Source organism: Bufo bufo, chromosome 6 (genome assembly GCF_905171765.1).
Source record: "Bufo bufo chromosome 6, aBufBuf1.1, whole genome shotgun sequence".
Lineage (NCBI taxonomy): Eukaryota > Metazoa > Chordata > Amphibia > Anura > Bufonidae > Bufo > Bufo bufo.
Window position 1 is genome coordinate 70159793 of NC_053394.1, and position 20984 is coordinate 70180776.

At 46.8% G+C, this 20984-nt stretch overlaps 1 protein-coding gene and 1 long non-coding RNA gene across 3 annotated transcripts in view; one reads left to right on the plus strand and one right to left on the minus strand.

Moving 5' to 3' along the window:
• The window catches only part of LOC121003860, a 17596-nt gene extending 16609 nt beyond the window's left edge, over nucleotides 1-987 (plus strand). Inside the window, exons 2-3 of the long non-coding RNA XR_005779614.1 lie at nucleotides 203-205; nucleotides 526-987. This is a non-coding gene — a long non-coding RNA (uncharacterized LOC121003860). The remainder of the gene's footprint in view (nucleotides 1-202; nucleotides 206-525) is intronic.
• SLF2 (SMC5-SMC6 complex localization factor 2) overlaps nucleotides 1-20984 on the minus strand; it is a 67580-nt gene that overhangs the window by 24951 nt on the left and 21645 nt on the right. The window contains exons 3-8 of one of the 2 annotated variants that reach the window (XM_040435788.1): nucleotides 20420-20619; nucleotides 17965-18630; nucleotides 17810-17886; nucleotides 15592-15699; nucleotides 15036-15203; nucleotides 8014-8116 (exon numbers count right to left, since the gene is read on the minus strand). In XM_040435788.1, coding sequence (XP_040291722.1) covers nucleotides 8014-8116; nucleotides 15036-15203; nucleotides 15592-15699; nucleotides 17810-17886; nucleotides 17965-18630; nucleotides 20420-20619 — 1322 coding nt within the window. Of the gene's footprint in view, nucleotides 1-8013; nucleotides 8117-15035; nucleotides 15204-15591; nucleotides 15700-17809; nucleotides 17887-17964; nucleotides 18631-19999; nucleotides 20620-20984 lie in introns of both variants that reach the window. The other variant, XM_040435787.1, reaches the window with a different exon arrangement.

Here is a 20984-nt window from a genome sequence, read left to right on the forward strand (position 1 = left end):
GCCTAAGGAGGAGGCCATGCAGCGTACAACACCGAATACGGTGATAGAAGAATCCATCACTTGATGAAGGAGCCGTGCAGGAGGAGCCAGGGTATGTAATGGCTACTCCAGGACCCCCATACCGTAGAGGAATCCGGTAGAAGCCACAGTATCCTACTGCCCCAGGGAAGGAGAGCTAACCTTAAACGCTCCACCTGGGAAGGGCGTTGAACAGGAACAACCGCCAAGCAAGTGTCAGGGTAGAACCCCTACCTTAGGGAATGCCCCACTGTAGCAACTGCGAACACTAGTACCAGCATAAAAAGCCGCACCAGTGGAGGAGAACAGGCTGCAAAGCTAAACCAGAGTGCCAGCACAACCACTTCCCACATCAGGAACACTTGACCCGTTGGCACGTAATCATCATATATGTGCAATGGTGTACGCACTACTACTGATGCGGACAATATCATGACCGACTGGGACAATGGAAGCCCATGGAGATGGGAGTCTCTAGGACACAAAGTAAACACCCTGAGAAGACAGAGGAGTTATAATCATGCCCAAAACCAGCTCCAAAGGAACACAATGAGGAATAGTCACCGTATCCACTGGCGGGACCCATATAGCGCTAGAGTAAGAGTACTGAGCACCGTCGAGTACCGACTGTTGCCACGCCCCCTAATGAAATAAGCGCAGGCACCTAGAGCCGTGGCGCAGTTGAATTGCAGAATCTGAAGATGTTCAGGTACTCCTGAATCACTAGCGAAAGGGGGTAAGGCAAGTAGGAAGCACAGTGACGCGCAACACTCCACCTATGGAAGGATAGTGCGACAGTCGGACTGTATCCAAACTGTTGCCACAGGAAAATACCCAACCTAAGAAGGGGGGTTAATACCCACGGCGAGAACTAGTGCATATGGCAATCCTGTACCCTGTGGGAGAGCAATTAACACCTGAGTAAGGGGGTAATGTATACAGCACACCTTGTAACCAGTGAGAATGGAATCGCTCCACCTATAGAAGGAGCTAATGAATACGGCAGGTGCTGAACCCAGTGGAGGTGCAATTCCGCCACCTACAGAAGGGGGAATGCACTGAAAACGAGATTTTTGTATAACTTACCAGTAAAATCTTTCTCGCTCTTCCTTGGGGGACACAGGAAACCTTGGGTATAGCTCAACTTCCTAGGAGGCGTGACACTAAGTGAAAACTGTTAAGTCCCTCCTCCAGCAGCTATACCCTCAGCCTGGAGAGAAAGACTACCAGTTGCGTGTCCAAGTAGTGAAAGAAAGTCAATGACCAACCATGTAAAACCAAACAAGTCAACTACCCGATAGGGGCAACTAAACCGTAACGGTAAACCAGAACAATGGGTGGGTGCTGTGTCCCCCAAGGAAGAGCGAGAGAGATTTTACTGGTAAGTTATACAAAAATCTCGTTTTCTCACCCAATTCCTTGGGGGACACAGGAAACCTTGGGACGTTCAAGAGCAGTCCAAGAAGGGAGGGACTACAGCCCAAGGCGAAAACCACCGGAGGTATCAAGAAACCGCCGCCTGCAAGACCAGGCGGCCCAAAGCCGCATCCGCCGATGCATAAGTGTTCACCCTGTAGAACTTGGTGAAGGTGTGCAAGGAAGACCAGGTGGCCGCCTTACACAGTTGTTCAGCCGAAGCCTCTGAGCCCAAGAGGCACCGACCGCTCTGGCAGAATGAGCGGTAACATCAAAGGGCGTCTCCTTGCCCTTGGCGCGGTAAGCCTCGGCAATAGCCATCTTGATGAAGCGGGCAATAGACACCCTGGTGCCGCCAACCCTATGCGCGGACCTTCCGGAATCACAAAGAGAGAGTCCGTGCGCCGATAGGGTCCGGTGACTTCCAGGTAAATCTTCAGGGTCCTAACATCCAGGCGGTGAAGCTCCCGTTCTCGAGGATGAGAAGGAGACGGACAAAGGGAGGGGAGGACGATGTCCTCATTGAGGTGAAAGGCGGAGACCACCTTCGGAAGGAAGGAAGGAACCGAACGGAGAACCGCCTTATCCTGGTGGAAGACCAAAAGGGGCACCGTGCAAGAGTGCCGCCAATTCAGACACCCGTCGAAGGGACGTGATGGCCACAAGGAAAATGACCTTGCAGGACAAAAGGCCAAGAGAAACCCTCCGCAAAGGCTCGAAGGGGTAGACTGGAGTGCCGCGAGCACAACATTAAGGTCCCAGGGTGGAATGGGAGAGCGATACGGGGAAATAGAGTGAGCGACTCCCTGGATAAAGGTTTTGACACCGAGACCTGACCCTTTAACGAGCTGAGGCCCAGACCCAGACCCAGACCCAACTGCAAGAAGGACAAGACCGTGAAAAGGGAAAAACGAAGGGGGATGAATATCCAGATTCTCGCAAAAACCCAGGTAAGACCGCCAGGTCCGGTAATAAATCCTGGACGAGGCCGGCTTTCGTGCGCGGATCATGGTACGAACCACATCTGCCGAAAAACCCTGTTGCGTTAAAACTGCGGTCTCAATAGCCATGCCGTTAAACGTAGCGACCCTAAATGCTGGTGGAAGATCGGCCCTTGAGAAAGGAGATCTTCTCTTAGAGGCAGCGGCCAAGGCGCATCTCCCAGGAGCAGCATTAGGTCGGCGTACCAAGGCCGACGAGGCCAATCCGGGGCTATCAGGATCGTAGGCATGCCCTCTGACGCGATTTTCCGGAGAACCCGTGGCAGAAGAGGGAGGGGCGGAAACGCGTACAGGAGGGAAAATTCCGGCCACGGAAGAAAGAGAGCGTCGGCGTCGTACGCCCTCGGGTCCTTGGACCTGGACAGAAAGGTGGGGAGCTTGTGGTTGAACCTGGAGGCCATGAAATCCACATCCGGACGACCCCAACAGAGGCAAATGGACTCGAACACGTCGGGATGCAGAGACCACTCGCCCGGGTCGATCGTCGTCCGGCTGAGGAAGTCCGCCGCCCAGTTGTCCACCCCCGGAATGTAAATGGCCGACAGGGCCGGAACATGAATTTCCACCCAACGGATGATGTGAGACACCTCCCGCATAGCCGCTGCACTGCAGGTGCCCCCTTGATGATTTATATACGCCACGACACGAACGGGATGGCCCTGAAGCAGTGGAGTCCAATGCCGGAGCGATAGGAGAATCGCCCTCAGTTCCAGAATGTTTATCGTCAGTTTGGACTCCGATGGAGACCAAGTGCCCTGGATGGACCGGGGAGGAAACACTCAGGGGAGCGCCATCCGAAAATCCACTAGAGGGGATACCAACCCTGGTAGGAGAGGTTCCTCCGTGCACGTTAGTCTTGACCTCCCAGTGGGCTTCTGTATGGAGGAAGACCGCCTGATGCTCTGTTCCGAGGGAATCGGTGCAGAGGTGTCCCCAGAGGCAACGGATGGGGTGACAGGAAAGGAGTCGTCACCAGCCTCAGGCCTGTCCTGGGGAGGACCCGAGGATGCCAAGGAGGGGTGGAACCCTGTTGAGACCACCCGAGGTTGTACTGTGAGCTACCCCTTGCCGGACCCGGTATCTGAGCGTGCCTCATCTGCAGGGAGGACCCTGGGAGGGCATAGGTGGCCGCAATTGGATAGGTAGCGGTCCAGCGACTCCGCCAGGGATTGGGAGAGTCGGACAAGGTTCCCATGGCTTTGACAAAGAGGGAGACCATTCAGGAGGGACCTACACAAAAGGATTGGTCAGGGGACACAATGGGGTCTGGGAAGAGGTACTGCACACAAGCAGGGACAGGCCGACCGCATGGCAGCCTTCGTAGACAGCGGACGCACGTGAAAACACGTGGCGATCCGAGGAGAGGCGACCCTCATAGAGCAGCCAGCAGAGGCTGTCATATCTGGACCCGGATGCCGTGTTCCCCAAAGAGGTGCTGCAGCAGCTATAGAGGTGGTCAAGAAATGAAGCAATTGAGGAGGGGGGGGGGGGGACGACGACGACCTGAGTGATCCCTATGTACAGCTTTAGCTGCCTTCACACAGTACATAGGACAATGACTTAAAGGGGTTCTGCAGTTCTTTTAAACTGAGGATCTATCCAATGGATAGATAACCCACGTGAGACCAGTAAAGGGTGGAGGAGATAGCCCCTCCCGAGGGCCGGGCGGGGGTCAGAAAAGCCCGGGAAGCAAGGAGGAGGGGCCGGGAAGATCGCGGCCTAGCAGGCCCAAAAGCCGGGGCCTCGATTTATGAGGCGGCCGGGAATGGAGCGAGGGGGGCGGGGCGAATCGCGGCCGACCGAGGGGCCTCCGGACCCACAAAACTAGGTAAGGGGGGGGGGGGGGGGGGGGGGGGGGGAGGGGCGGGGAAGCAATGCCTGGGGGTGGGCGAAACAGGGCAAACAGAGCACCTGGGAGCCGGGAACGGGCCATGGAAGATGAGGCCTAGTCCCTGCAAAAGCCGGGGACTAAAAGTAGCGGGGAAGGCCGGGAGAAGACACTGTGGCCAGGGAGGAGAGAAAAAACCAAACAAGGGGGAAGAGAAAGGTGGAGGAAGATGGAAGCTTCCCAGGACCCCCAGCTAAGGTGAATCCCACCCCCCTGGCCACAGGAGGGAACCTAACACTGGGGCAGGGACACAGGGACAGGGGAGTACTCACCATCCGATGTCTTCGGGCGCTGCAGGGTCACCCCTTCGGCAGACTCAACATGGGAACCGTGGGAATGCCGGCAAGCCACTGCGGATGCAGTCTGTGGGGACTGGGTGACCGGCAATGGTACAGAAGTACCCAGCCTGCAGCAGGTTTAACGGTGGAGACCTGCAGAAGAGAGAAAAAAAGAATAAAAAATAAAATAAAAAATAAGCAGGACCTGCAAAAAAAGCAGGACAGGTCTGCCTCCTACAGACACTAGACAAAAACTGAATAGCCTTGTGCCTGTGGAGAGGGTATAGCCCACCTGGGAGGAGCCAACACTTTTTGTGTCTAGTGCCTCCTAGTGGTAGTTGGACATATACCCATGGTGCTGTGTCCCCCAATGCCATGCACGAGAAATAAAAATGAAGGAGGAAAAAAAAAAAAAAAAAAAAAAAAACAGGGAGTGTCTTGCCTCCTTGGACACTAAGCAAAAACTGGTAGTCTCTCTCTCCAGGCTGAGGGTATAGCTGCTGGAGGAGCGGCTTAACAGTTTTCACTTAGTGTCACGCCTCCTAGGGAGTTGAGCTATACCCAAGGTTTCCTGTGTCCCCCAAGGAATTGGGCGAGAAACAGTGTTATTGTACTTAGTCCACGTATGGCAGGGGACAATGTATAAGGTCAGAACCGTATCCTAGTAGTGCAATTACTCCGCCTAGGAAGGGGGTGTTGCCTACGACAAGTGCTACTGGCCACCGTAGACTCAATCTGAGGAGATTGTTTCGGATTCACTTCAGGGTCCGAATCAGTGATTCTCCTCACCCCCCCTCACTCGGACGGACCCACTCCTGAGAGAGAGGGTGCGCCAGAGCGTGACATGGGGAGGAATGGAGGGGGTGTGGAGATATTCGAGAAGATGACCTGCTGTGGTCCGCTAGCGCGCAGGTCTACGCCTCAGAAACTCGCCCCCTAGCAGTTGTGGACTGCGCAGATGGGGGCTTATCAACCCAACTACCCAGGGGGTGGATTGGGAACAGAGGTCCTGTAAAAATTGAGCGTGCAGAGAATTATCAACCCAACGACCCTAGAGGGTGGATTGGGAAGTTCCAGTTTTCCTCCACTGGAATCGCACAGGTGGGGAATTATCAACAAACGACCCCGGAGGATGGATTGGGAATTCCAGAGGTTCTCCACTGTATGGCTCAGGTGGAGAATTATCGACCAAACGGCCCCGGAGGACGGATTGGGAATCCTGCAGAGATCCTTCACTGAATTGCGCAGGTGGAGAATTATCAACTAAATGGCCCGGAGGGTGGATCAGGAATACTTCAGCTGTCCTCCACATGAGTTGCGAATGGTGGAGACTTACCAACCAAACGACCTCGGAGGGTGGATTGGGAATTTCAGAGGTTCTCCGCTGTATTGAGCAGGTGGAGAATTATCAACCAAACGGTCCCGGAGGACGGTTGGGAATCCTGCAGAGGTCCTTCACTGGATTGCGCAGGTGGAGAGTTATCAACCAAACGACCCGGAGGGTAGATTGGGAATACTTCAGCTGTCCTCCACAGGATATGCGAAGGTGGAGAATTATCAACCAAACAGCCCCAGAGGGCGAATTGGGAACCCAGAGATCCTTGTGAAGTACGCTAGAGAACTATCAACCACACGACCCAGAGGGTGGATTGAAATACTTCAGCTGTCCTCCCTGGAACTACGCAGGAGGATTATCAACCAACGACCCAGGGGGGGCGGATTTGGAACTACGAGAGGTCCTCCTTTGTCCGTACAGGACCCGGGCCCGGCTTGGTACCACACAAACAGGGGGGGTGGGGGGTGGGGGGGGGTCCTGCTGTGATGAGGCCTTTATGAATGCGCATCTGCCTTGTCTCTTTTTTTTTTTTTTGTTAACGACAAGTGGGCAGAGAGGCAGGAAGGAGTTGACTGTTTTAACTTTCGGGCACTTGTACTGAAGATAGAATCCTCAGAAAATCTGAGGCCGGCTGCAGGTGGCTGGCCAGGAGTTAAGCTGCCCTGAGGAAGTGGGGTGGGGCAAAGCGACTTCAGGGGGGGGGGGGGTGTGAATGGCGGGAAGAATTTGCGCCTATTAACCCCTTAGTGCCCTGACAGCAGCGATCTACATAGGGGGGAGCCTCTCCGCTCCCATCCCTGTTCTTGCGCTGGTGCCTGCCCCCGGTTCGCAGCGGGGGTTGGTCGGGTCCGCATGTTGCGCACACTGGAGCTGTAGGTCGGCCAGGGCGCAGAGGTAGCCGAGCAGCGAATGCGCCCGCAACTAACTGAGGGAGGGGCGTCCACGCCACGGACCGCGATTCTCCCTCGCGAGCCGAGCAGGGTAAAAACACAACCGGAACACCGAACACACAGCGCCGAAGTAGCCGTGAACCTCGATCGCGCGATGGTTAACCCCCTCCGGAGCGGCGCGCTCTCACTGCAGCGTGTCCGCTCCCGGAAGGGGTGGATGATGGTGGTAGGTGTCCCCGCTGTCTGACCGAGCGCACCCAGGCAGCGGAGTGCTCGGTCTCCTGCTTACAGTGCCATTAATGTGCCCCAATGTGCGCCCAGTGATTAATGAGGAAAGGCCAGAGGGCGCCTGCATGATTAACTGCCGAGGAAGTGAACAGAAGCGAGTGTCTCACTCAGACACTGGTGGCACCCCAGCGTTCCCTAGATAGGGTCATAGACTGACCCTGATAACCAAGAATGGAAGGGGATGGTCAGAGGAGGGAGGGAGGTTAAACATACTTACCTAGTCCCGTGTACTCACCTCATCTTCTGTCTTGCCGCCATCTTCACCCCTCCTCTGGTCCAGCAGGGTCACCCCTTCAGCTACTGGCACCGTAGTGGCAGGACGCTGGAAAAGGGGGGCTTGGATGGGTGACCCTTTGGCTGGCGGGATGCAGGGGAGCGAGGCTGCCCTGGTCCACCTTGTCTTCTGTAGGGGAGGCAGCAGTGCGGGTGACCGGCACTGGCGCAACTCGACCCCGGGAGAACAGGGAGGCGAGGCGTCCACTGTTTCCCATCTGAAAAAGAAGGAAAAAAATAAACTAAAATAAAAAATCTTCAGGAGATTACCTGCAAAGCAGGGAGGTCTTGCCTCCTATTGACACTAGAAAAAACGGAAGCTCTCTCTCCAGGCTGGAGGGGGTATAGCTGCCAGGGGAGGAGCTAACAGCTTTTACTAGTGTCAACGCCTCCTAGAGGACATAGCTATACCCACGGTCTCTGTGTCCCCCAATGAATATGGGCGAGAAAACAACTTTCACAAGTTCTGGATCTAGTTTTCCTGCACATGTGGAAAAGCCAATAATAATTATCAGACTGTAAAACGGAACTATATAACAAAAAAAACAAACAAACACACAACACGTTTGATATTCATAAATACTGAGTAACCGGCTGGTTAAGTATGAAGTGAACTGATGCTTACCTGGAACATCCATCTCATTAGAAAATCAGGACATTTCTTAAAGCCATACAGAAAAGTAAAAAGCCCCTCCGTGGCCACAGTGATTTGATCTTCTGGACTACAACTGTATGAAAAAAAAAGAAACAAGCAAATTTAAATTAAACAAAAGGATAAAATCACTGCCAACGAATACATAGTGTATACAACTAGAACAGCATCTTGCTAGGATATGCCATCATATTATGACTGGTGGCGTCCAACCTCTACCAATCCACAGCCCAGAGGTCAGAGCCCCATCCATCATAATCTTAGGTAGTGGATGAATCTCAATTCCCCTCAAAGGAATGGGGGGAATTAAGAGACGGCACATGCTATCATTTTATAAAATGAGAATATCCATTTAAGAAATATAAATAAAGCAGAAACAGCAACACTTGCCCAAGGGTTCTGCCTGGTATTTACAGCTCAATGGAAGATAATAGGACTGAACTGCAATACTATACAACCTGTGGACAGATGTGGTGCTGTTTTTGGAAGAGAGCAGTCATATTTTCTACTCTTGGACTACCTCTTTAAAAGGGCATCTGTCAGCAGATTTGTATCTATGACACCGGCTGACCTGTTACATGTGCACTTGGCAGCTGAAGGCATCTGTTATTCCCATGTTCATAGGTGCCCGCATTGATGGAAAAAAATTAAGCTTTAATATAGGCAAATGAGCTTCTAGGAGCAACGGGGGTGTTGCTGTTACACCTAGAGGCTCAGCTCTCTCTGCAACTGCTGCCTCCTCCCAACTTTAATTGACAGGACCAGGCAGTGAAAACATCAGTCAGTGCCTGGCTCTGGGTTCTCATGTTTATACATTATAGAGGGGCTGGTTCAATTATTTTTTTCCCCTCCTTCCGCTGGGAGGTGGCATCCCCAGTCAGTGAGTAGGCCCCGTCTGTTGGAAGCCACCTGGTCGCCAGTAGATGGGCCCAACATATTTTTGATCAATAATATGCGCAAAGAGCTTTTATTTTTACAGTAAGTATAGCAACAAAGCAGTTTATTTTGTACTCATCGTTTGCTTATATCTTTGAGCATTTGATACGCAGTGTGCTTGTAGTTCTATGTATTGTGTTTCAGCCAAGGTAGCGTGCACCTGCGTTCTCATATTTATACATTATGGAGGTGCTAGCTTGTTTATTTTTTTCCCTAACTCAGGGGATGTGTCCTTTCTCTCTCCCTGTAACCAACACAGCTTCTAATAGAACATATGGCTGGCGGCAGTTGAAGATTTCAAATAAGCACGTTCAACCAGCTCAGTGAGACGGACAAGAAATAAGAGAGCAAACAGAAGGAGGCGCTATACAGATCTATTTTATTGAATAGATCAGTGGCTATACAAAATTTTTAATTACATGCAATTACAAAAAAAGAAGTGTTCAAATCCAGGTGCTGGTTTGAAAAATGCTGAATATTTTTCGTGGGACATCTCCTTTAACCCCTTAAGGACTCAGCCCTATTTCACCTTAAGGACTTGGCCATTTTTTGCAAATCTGACCAGTGTCACTTTAAGTGCTCATAACTTTAAAACGCATTGACTTATCCAGGCCGTTCTGAGATTGTTTTTTCGTCACATATTGTACTTCATGACACTGCTAAAATTGGGTCAAAAAAGTTAATTTTTTTTGCATAAAAAAATACCATATTTACCAAAAATTTAGAAAAATTAGCAAATTTCAAACTTTCAGTTTCTCTACTTCAGTAATACATAGTAATACCCCCAAAAATTGTGATTACTTTACATTCCCCATATGTCTACTTCATGTTTGTAGCATTTTGGGATTGATATTTTATTTTTTGGGGATGTTATAAGGCTTAGAAGTTTAGAAGCAAATCTTGAAATTTTTCAGAAATTTACAAAAACCCAATTTTTAGGGACCACTACAGGTCTGAAGTCACTTTGCGAGGCTTACATAATAGAAACCGCCCAAAAATGACCCCATTCTATAAACTACACCCCTCAAGGTATTCAAAACTGATTTTACAAACTTCGTTAACACTTTAGGTGTTGCACAAGAGTTATTGGCAAATGGGGATGAAATTTGCGAATTTCTTTTTTTTGCCTAATTTTCCATTTTAACCCATTTTTTCCACTAACAAAGCAAGGGTTAACAGCCAAACAAGACTGTATCTTTATTGCCCTGACTCTGCCGTTTACAGAAACACCCCATATGTGACCGTAAACTACTGTACGGGCACACAGCGGGGCGCAGAGTGAAAGGTGCGCCGTATGGTTTTTGGAAGCCAGATTTTGCTGGACTGTTTTTTTGACACCATGTCCCATTTGAAGCCCCCCTGATGCACCCCTAGAGTAGAAACTCCATAAAAGTGACCCCATCTAAGAAACTACACCCCTCAAGGTATTCAAAACAGATTTTACAAACTTTGTTAACCCTTTAGGTGTTGCACAAGATTTAATGGAAAATAGAGATACAATTTCAAAATTTCACTTTTTTGGCAGATTTTCCATTTTAATATTTTTTTTCCAGTTACAAAGCAAGGGTTAACAGCCAAACAAAACTCATTATTTATGGCCCTGATTCTGTAGTTTACAGAAACACCCCATATGTGGCCGTAAACTACTGTACGGGCACACAGTAGGGCGCAAACTACTGTACGGGCACACAGCGGGGCGCAGAGTGAAAGGTGCGCCGTATGGTTTTTGGAAGCCAGATTTTGCTGGACTGTTTTTTTGACACCATGTCCCATTTGAAGCCCCCCCGATGCACCCCTAGAGTAGAAACTCCATAAAAGTGACCCCATCTAAGAAACTACACCCCTCAAGGTATTCAAAACTGATTTTACAAACTTTGTTAACCCTTTAGGTGTTGCACAAGATTTAATGGAAAATAGAGATACAATTTCAAAATTTCACTTTTTTGGCAGATTTTCCATTTTAATATTTTTTTTCCAGTTACAAAGCAAGGGTTAACAGCCAAACAAAACTCATTATTTATGGCCCTGATTCTGTAGTTTACAGAAACACCCCATATGTGGCCGTAAACTACTGTACGGGCACACAGTAGGGCGCAGAGTGAAAGGTGCGCCGTATGGTTTTTGGAAGCCAGATTTTTCTGGACTGGTTTTTTGACACCATGTCCCATTTGAAGCCCCCCCGATGCACCCCTAGAGTAGAAACTCCATAAAAGTGACCCCATCTAAGAAACTACACCCCTCAAGGTATTCAAAACAGATTTTACAAACTTTGTTAACCCTTTAGGTGTTGCACAAGATTTAATGGAAAATAGAGATACAATTTCAAAATTTCACTTTTTTGGCAGATTTTCCATTTTAATATTTTTTTTCCAGTTACAAAGCAAGGGTTAACAGCCAAACAAAACTCATTATTTATGGCCCTGATTCTGTAGTTTACAGAAACACCCCATATGTGGTCGTAAACCGCTGTACGGGCACACGGCAGGGTGCAGAAGGAAAGGAATGCCATACGGTTTTTGGAAGGCAGATTTTGCTGGACTGGTTTTTTTGACACCATGTCCCATTTGAAGCCCCCCTGATGCACCCCTAGAGTAGAAACTCCAAAAAAGTGACCCCATTTTAGAAACTACGGGATAGGGTGGCAGTTTTGTTGGTACTAGTTTAGGGTACATATGATTTTTGGTTGCTCTATATTACACTTTTTTGTGCGGCAAGGTAACAAGAAATAGATTTTTTGGCACGTTTTTTTTTTTGTTATTTACAACATTCATCTGACAGGTTAGATCATGTGGTAATTTTATAGAGCAGGTTGTCACGGACGCGGCGATACCTAATATGTATACAATTTTTTTTATTTATGTAAGTTTTACACAATGATTTCATTTTTAAAACAAAAAAAATGTTTTAGTGTCTCCATAGTCTAAGAGCCATAGTTTTTTCAGTTTTTGGGCGATTATCTTAAGTAGGGTCTCATTTTTTGCGGGATGAGATGACGGTTTGAGTGGCACTATTTTGGGGTGCATATGATTTTTTGATCACTTGCTATTACACTTTTTGTGACGTAAGATGACAAAAAATAGCTTTTTTTACACCGTTTTTATTTTTATTTTTTTACGGTGGTCACCTGAGGGGTTAGGTCATGTGATATTTTTATAGAGCCGGTCGATACGGACGCGGCAATACCTAATATGTATACTTTTTATTTATTTATTTAAGTTTTACACAATGATTTCATTTTTGAAACCAAAAGAATCATGTTTTAGTGTTTCCATAGTCTAAGAGCCATAGTTTTTTCAGTTTTTGGGCGATTATCTTGGGTAGGGTATGATTTTTGCGGGATGAGATGACGGTTTGATTGGTACTATTTTGGCGTACATGCGACTTTTTTGATCACTTTTATTACCTTTTTTGGGAAGTAAGGTGGGCAAAATTTCAATTTCCTAATAGTTTTTATTTTTTTATTTTTATGGCGTTCACCGTGCGGGGAAAGTAACATGACCGTTTTATAGATCAGGTCGTTACGGACGCGGCGATACCAAACATGTGTAGGGAATTTTATTTTTTTCATTTTTAATCAGTGATAAATGTGTTTTTGGATTTTTACTTTTTTTTCACTTTTTTTCACTTTTTTTTTGACCCAGACCCACTTGGTTCTTGAAGATCCAGTGGGTCTGATGTCTGTATAATACAGTACAGAACAATATATATTGTACAGTACTGTATTTTACTTACACTTTGTCTGAACAGATCTCTGCCTTTAGCACAGATCTGTTCAGCACCATGGACAGCAGGATGCCTGAGAGGCGTCCTGTTGCCATGGGAACCTTCCCCGTCTGCTCAGAACTTCGCAGACGGGGAAGGGTAAGGAGGGGATCTCTCGGGGGGCTGTCTGGGGGCTCTCTCCCTCTCCATCGGGGGGCTGCAAAGGCACAGCAGCCCCCTGATGGGAGAGGGAGGGAGCTCCCTCTTACTGTTAACTTTTTCCATACAGCGGTCTGTACGGACCGCTGTATGGAAAGGGTTAAACGGCTGACATCGCATCATCGATGTCAGCCGTTTATACCAGGGTGCCAGCAATGTGCTGGCACCCTGGTATACCCACTAGAGACCAACGATTATACAAAGGGAGGCGGGCGGGGGATCGCGATCCCGCCTGCCGCACCGCCCGCCTCCCGCACCGCCCCCACCGCCCACAACTCCCCCCCTGCACCACCCGCCGGCAAAAAATCATGCAGGGGTGCAGGGGGGGGTGTAAAATATATATTTTAGGGACACTAAAGCTTCTGATCCCCGCGGTCAGGGCCCGCGGGGATCAGAAACTGCACAAAGCGCAGCAAACCGCAGGTCTGAATTGACCTGCGGTTTTCTGCGATCGCCGATGCGGGGGGGTCAAATGACCCCCCCCTGCATTGTTACGGGATGCCGGCTGAATGATTTCAGCCGAAATCCCGTTCCGATTAACCCCTCGGGCGCCGGAATACAGATTTCAAGTTATGACGTACCGGTACGTCATGGGTCCTTAAGGACTCGGGATCCATGCCGTACCGATACGTCCTAAGTCCTTAAGGGGTTAAGGGGGTTGTCTGCTTCATTTTTTTTTTTTTAAACCAGATCTTTTTAAAAGGGAACCTGTCATCAACTTTATGCTGACCTCACTGAGGGCAGCATAGATTAGTGACCAAAGTGCTGATTTCAGTGGTGTGTCACTCATGAGCTAAAAGTAAGTGGTTGCTAAGAACCAGCATCATAATCATTACAGCCCAGGCCTTGAAAAAAAAGAGTCAAATCTACCTGAGAAGAGTCCTGGTTATTATAATCTCCTGCTCTCTCACCCATCTGCTGATGATTGGCAGTTCTCTCCTAGAGAGAAAGGGAGAAAACTAGGTAGAAGACGGTCAGTCATCAGCAGGTGGGCAGGAGAGCAGGAATTCATGAATAACCATGACTCTTCTCAGGTGGCCGTGACTCTTTTCCAGGCCCAGTCTGCAATGATTGTGATGTTGGTCCTCGACAACCAAATTATTTTTAACTTATAAATGACAGACCGCTGGAATAAAGATGCTATATAGTGTCATCCATAGATCCCCCTCCCCTTAACAATGCTATCCACAGATCCCCCTCCCCATAACAGTGCCATCCACAAATCCCAGTCAGTTCCCTGGACTGGAGAAGATAGTCTTAAAGACAGGGAGGGCTGGGAATTCAGGGGTAGTCTTATACGGAGAGTATAGCACAAACCCTGTATTTTAAATGAAAAAGTTAGGGGGTCTGTTAATTGTATCAAGCTCAAAATATGCAAATAGTCGTCCTCCAGTTCTCTGAGAGACCAATTCTCACGTGGCACTGAAGGCTTTCAGCCAAAAAACTATTTTCATATGTTACTGGTAGCAGCACTTACTGCAAGGAGCATATAATTTGGATAAAAGATACATGTACACATTGCCCAAACACATGGAGTTACTTTTGGGGCAGAAGTTTTCAGCACCAAATATATGGGCTCACTCTATAGATTGTGAACTTATGTACTTTGTAGCCCAGGGATGAATTCCCAATTTCTTGCATTTTCTGATGGTCCCATACCTGTTCAATGAATACTTAGGTGCCTCCAGGAAGCGTAATCTTTACACCAGGCACTAAAGGGTTGATTTGATGTAGGAAAGAATAATTGCCCTACTGAATCCCTAGGTTATGAATCAATCCCGCAGATCCTGCACTAGGCGTAACAAAGTATCAGTTTTGCAAAGTGTTTTCTTTTAATTTTTTTATGGAGTTTTAATAGAAATCTGCTATTGACAGGTTGGAATGTTTTATTTGTGCATGCTGATGACCTTCCTGGTAACCCCAGCCAGGTAAGAAATACCTCCATCTACAACTGGGGCTTTTACATCCACTGTATGAGCTTTGGTTTTTTATTGTAAAAACATGATAAAAATGATCACTCTCAGATATTTTTTTCCCCACCTAAAACTACCTGAATAACTAGAAACAGAAATATGCACATGAAAACAGATCCCGCCACACATATCTATGCAAATGTATGTATAGTCAATGTAATTTACCTGAAAATTAGATTTTCCTCTGCGCTTTCAAGAGAGAATTTTGAATGTCTCAAGTCAAGTTTATGGAGGCTGAAGATCGCTCCAGATTCAGATAAGTGGAAGAGTTCCTCCCCTGGATGCTGATCTGGTATAACATTCGTGACAAATTTAAATTTGTCCAAAAATTCTCTATAAAATGAATTTTGGAAAACATTGACAATACAGCAATATATGGCTTATTATTTATTACACACTAAAAATGGACCAGACATCTGCAGAACCATGAAAGCCGATATGTGATGAAGCAAGATCATTAAATCACAGACACTGAACATAACTTAGCACTTCAAATATTGCAGTACAAAAAAAACAAAAAAAAACACAAATACATAATTTTTGCCATGATTTTTTAAATGAGCATATATTAAATTGGCTCCTCAATATTATGAGTGAACGGGACATAATGGGAGTCACAATATTTCGCAATACATAGCTTAAAATAAATAAAATCATTTATTCACCAATTCCAGTACAATATATTGAACTAAAAAAGCTCAAGTTAATCAAAAGCATTTACCTGTGCTCATCTGTAAGTTCACCTTCCTCGGCACTGTCCTCCTGTTCATCGGCGACCCCCAATCCTCTCTCTAGGTCTTCATGTAATAACTTTTCCATCTCATCTAACCTGATACAGATCAGCCAATGATACACAGTAAGTGACATAAAACAAAAAGCTAAGCACATACGCATGTATCCGTCACATTTTTGAAATTAGCAAAAACTGTGGCAAAAAATATTCTACATAATCGCAATGTGTGAATATTTCCTTAAAGGGGTTGTTCGGGTTCAGAGTTGGACCAGAGTTCACCATAAATGAGTGGAGCTTTTTATGCTCTGATGCTCCCCCTTGCCTTATAAAAACACTACGGCAGTGCTAAAGACCACCCATTAGTGCCGGTGGCAGCCTACGTCTAGCTTACCAATGGACAGCCTGGTATGTCACCTGATCGCAAGAAAATTCCCTTGCCCTGCACTGCCAGCCAGAGGTGACAGCCCGCAGAAATGAGTGGTCTGTCACTACACTATGCTGCCTTCAGTGAGGGCAGCATTATACAGATGGCGGGTTCCCTTTAATAATCATACAAACAGATAGGAAATATTTAGCCGTGCCAATAAATCTCTAACAGGAGGATAGTACCACAACTCTCAAAATATATTCTTGGCCAATAAAAGGCAGGAAAGCTCCTATGCAAGAGGATTTGGTAAAAGTATACTATGCGTTGTATGGAGCCATAATAGAGCACCCAGAAAAGAATTATGCATTTCTATCCATAAAAGTACTGTAAGGACCTATAAGCTTCAAGTTGCAACCTTTTTATTTCACCGACTTTAGGATAAACAGAAATTGCCACTTTTATATGCAGTATTTAACGGGGACCCATCACCATGAAAATGCAAACCATGCAAGCTGCAGGTTATAGATCAGGAGGAGCTGAGCAGATTGATTTATAACTTTTCGGGAAAAGATTCAGTAAAATTTCTTGTCATTCTGGGCTTTGTAGTCCCGGAGGTGGTCCTATCAGTGATTGACAGCCATCTGTGTATACACAGTCATGGAGGACAGGCTGTCAATCACAGATAGGACCATCTCCTGGACTTCAAAGCCCAGAATGAGCAGGAATTTAAATGAATAAAATTACAAGTTTTACTGAATATTTTCTCAAAAAGCTTTATATCAATCAGTGGAGTGCCTCCTGCTCTATAACATGCTGCCTTCAGCTCAGATAACATGTTCAACGTGACAGGTTCCCTTTAAAGAGGACCTTACGAGTCTGTTTTGGTAACTTCTTGCAATTCCTATTCTGGGGCATCTATTCTTGACTATAGGTATCGCTGTTCCTCTGTTATTCCCAGTAGAAGTTTACGACTAAGGCTACTTTCACACCTGCGTTAGGTGCGGATCCGTCTGGTATCTACACAGACGGATCTGCACCTATAATGCAAACGATTGTATCCGTTCAGAATAGATCCGTTTGCATTACCATGAACAAAAAAAATATATATATAAATATTACTTTTTGTTCATGATAATGCAAACGGATCCGTTTTGACTTACACTGAAAGTCAATGGGAGGCGGATCCGTTTTGAAGTGCACCATATTGTGTCAGTGAAAACGGATCCGTCCCCATTGACTTACATTGTAAGTCAGGACGGATCAGTTTGGCTCCGTATTATCAGGCGGACATCAAAACGCTGCAAGCTGCGTTTTGGTGTCCGCCTCCGGAGCGGAATGGAGGCTGAACGGAGGCAAACTGATGCATTCTGAACGGATCCTTATCTATTCAGAATGCATTGGGGCTGAACTGATCCGTTTTGGGCCGCTTGTGAGAGCCCCGAAACGGATCTCACAAGCGGACCCAGAAACGCCAGTGTAAAAGTAGCCTTAATTACCAGCAAGCAGTCTGAAATAAAGGAAGAGGAATAGCACAATAGAGTCATAAGAACAGATGTCCCAGAATTGTTATCACATGGGGAATTCAACTAGTTACTAAAACGGACATGTCAGGAGAAGGGACAGGTCCTCTTTAAAGAGAATAAAAGCACCATTTTACATCTGACAAAAAGCACATGTACAATTGAGTGTAAATGTGCAGTTTTACTGTGCTTTTGTTTTATTTATGGGATAGTTGTGCTTTTCATCTAGTGTAAAATCTGTCTTCTGACATCTTTATACCTATAGATTGTATATTAGACTGTTACGTATATACACATACTTGCAGATAGCCCGACAAACCTTTTGCACTCTTCCTGTTCTTTCACTAGTCGATCCAAGTTATTATCATACACTGACGGCTTTACCTTTCTGATAGCCTTTAAAAGGGAAACAAGGTTAGATCAGCAAATTTTACTAGAGCAATAGAAAAAAAAAGTCAAGGTGAGAAGTCTTACTGGTGTTCCAAGGAGCGAAGCCGGAGATAAGGAAGCAAGCGAGTGGTCTAGGATATATTTTTGGGGAGTTGCTGGAAGTGGTTTTCTTGTCATTTGAAAAATCTCATCCAGGGGTTTAAAGGCCTCCTCCTCTTCTTTCTCATCATCACCACTTAATGGAAACCCTGTAAAGGATTCATCACTGTCCGAGACAGGAACTTCTCGCAGAGCTCTTGGTCGTTTCTTCAACTTGTTTTCACTGACTTCAGAGTCCGGTATAGAAGAACGATCACTATGTGATGGGGACACATCCAAACCTTCACCGGGGCTTGAAGGTTTTCCACACAGAGGAGACTCCTGCCAGAGACTCTCTTTAGTTAAAACTGAAGCACCCCTGAGCGGATTTCCAGAGTCTGTATTGTGCGATAAATCAGGTTTGGCCAGCCCAGGCACCGAGGGTCCAGTCTCCAGATCTGCACTTTTCTGACAGGAATGAGAAGCATTATTTCCATGCCGGTTACACTCCGATGGTGCGGCCACAGAAGTCAACAAGTGGTTAAAATCTTCATCAATTTTTGACATTTTAGGAGTTCTGCACCTTTCAGTGAAAGAATTTGAACGGTCTAGAGAATCAGAACCATTTTGGGAATCTAACTTGCGCTTAAGAGCGGAAGAGGTGCTTTTTACCTATTAAAATAAGCAACAAAATAAAAACAGGATGATAAATGATAAAGTGACCGTAAAAGCCGCCGCCACCACCACCACCACGTAACAGAAATACACGAAAGAAAAAATGCAACAACTGATTGATTCCAATGGACACCGTGGAAAATCTTCACTGTCTACAGGTGTTTAGCAAATTCCATACAGGAGTTTGTAAGCTGCTTAGGTTACGCCATCCATACAAATTAGATGTCGGCCAAGCTTTCACTGGACCAATAGCCATTTCTGTCCACTATACGTGTGCATATTCCGCCCAGGACATGCGCATGTTACCATGTTAATGTGCCAGGGGACAGTCAGGAGTGCCCCCCTTCCCGCCATGACATTGTCACTGGATCGCGTCAGAATTGGTGGTTTTGGACGAATGTCATGAAGATAGTCACGGCTTTCCTATTATAGGCGTCATCAAATGAAGACAAACCAAGCTCATTTGCTGTATTTGGCCAGTTTCACACTGGCGTTTATCTTTTTCGTCAGGGGAACAGCCTGCCGGATCCGTACTACAGTGTACACCTGTGTGCTGACGGAAGTCCGCCTGGCCCCAATCAATATAATGGGGAGTAGCATAGATCCACCCGCAGCACGGTAACTATGTGTTTATTGTCCGGCTGCCTGTCAGCATATTTGCCGTGCTGTGGGTGGATCTACGCCGCTCCCCATTATAGTGAATGAGGCCAGGCGGACTTCCGTCAGCACACGGGTGTATACTGTAGTACGGATCCGGCAGGCTGTTCCCCTTACAGAAAAGATAAACGCCAGTGTGAAAGTAGCCTTAGGCTGCAGCTTCAATCTGTAAAATCTGCTGCTTGCCAGGGATGTTGGCAGAGGGATCTGGGGCAATCGCTGATGGCACCATTTTGAAATGAGTTGTGATTATCTTAAACAGATCTCTGGGGAATCAGTGGATCCTCATGTCGGCTGTAACCTTACCAAGTAAATATATCCGGTTGGATGACAATAATTGTTGCATCTAAGGCTACATGCACATGACCGTATGTGTTTTGCGGTCCGCAAATTGGTGATCTGCAAAAAAAAACAAAAAAAAAAAAACACGGATGACATCCGTATGCCATCTGTTTATATTTTTTTTGCGGGGCTACGGAACAGACATACTGATGCGGACAGCACATGGTGTGCTGTCCGCATTATTTTGTGGACCCATTGAAATGAATGGGTCCGCATCCTATCCGCAAAAAAACAGAATGGACACGGAAACAAACAACGATCATGTGCATGAGGCCTAAGGGTGATCACTGCAACACCATAAAGACTGTGAGGACGAAAAAGAAACAAACACTTCTACACGCTACCATCAGGTTGCATACCGTCATACCTGTTGACCAACCTGATTGCACCAATTTTTTCCCAGATTAACAACCGGGTTCATGTATTTCTTCCATGTTATTTCATCCTGGCCAAAGTCAAGTGGCACCTGTAAATCTGACCTTAATAAGTTAAGAGACTTTAAGGGACTGCACTTGTTTTGCCTACTCATTACAGTTTGACAAGCACTCCCCAAAACAGTCAGCGAATGCTTACGTCTAGAGCGTGACCCAAATTTTGGGGATGATGAGTGCAGACTGCTATCACTGCTGATACGAACAGTCTGAAAATTATCTGAAAATATTTTATACCCTTCTTTATCTTCTAAATAAACGTGTGAGTTGACAGGCAAGGTTAGTCTCTGCAGCAACACCCTTGGAAACAGTAAGCTCTTCCCACACTTTGGGCAAAACTCCTCAAATTTTCTTACAATTTTCTGATCCTCTCTTCTCACGACACTTAGACTGGGCTCAGAGCTGGGGCGTTCATTTGTCGATGATGATGTGGGGATCATTCTTGGTCTCTGACACGTGGCTGACTTCTCATTCCAAGAGCCACCGCCCGGAGTCTGCAGCTTCATTGATTGACTGCAGACAGTGTCTCTTAAAGCAGAAACGAGGGCATCAGTCTCTGCGGGGACAAGAATGTGACAATTATAAAGGAGCATTGAACATAACAAGGGAAGGTGCAATTTTATGAAGTGATAAGCATTACGCCAAAAATGGAAGGCGCCTCGGATTTTCTCTGAAAGGATCCAGTTCTACTTCTCTCACACAGAATCTTTAGCTGAATGTGGGGTGGGTAGAATCCGTCTTGGCCATGGCCAGCTGGCTTCAGTTGAAGCTGGTTTGAAGAGAGCATAATACGGGCACATGCCTATGACGCTACTAGTTTAGGTTATAAATTTTTGGTCAGAGCAAGATTTGGGGCCTAATACAGGTGCAAAAATGCACCTATGGTATATTACGCCTGTGTGCTACTGATCTAACACAGAA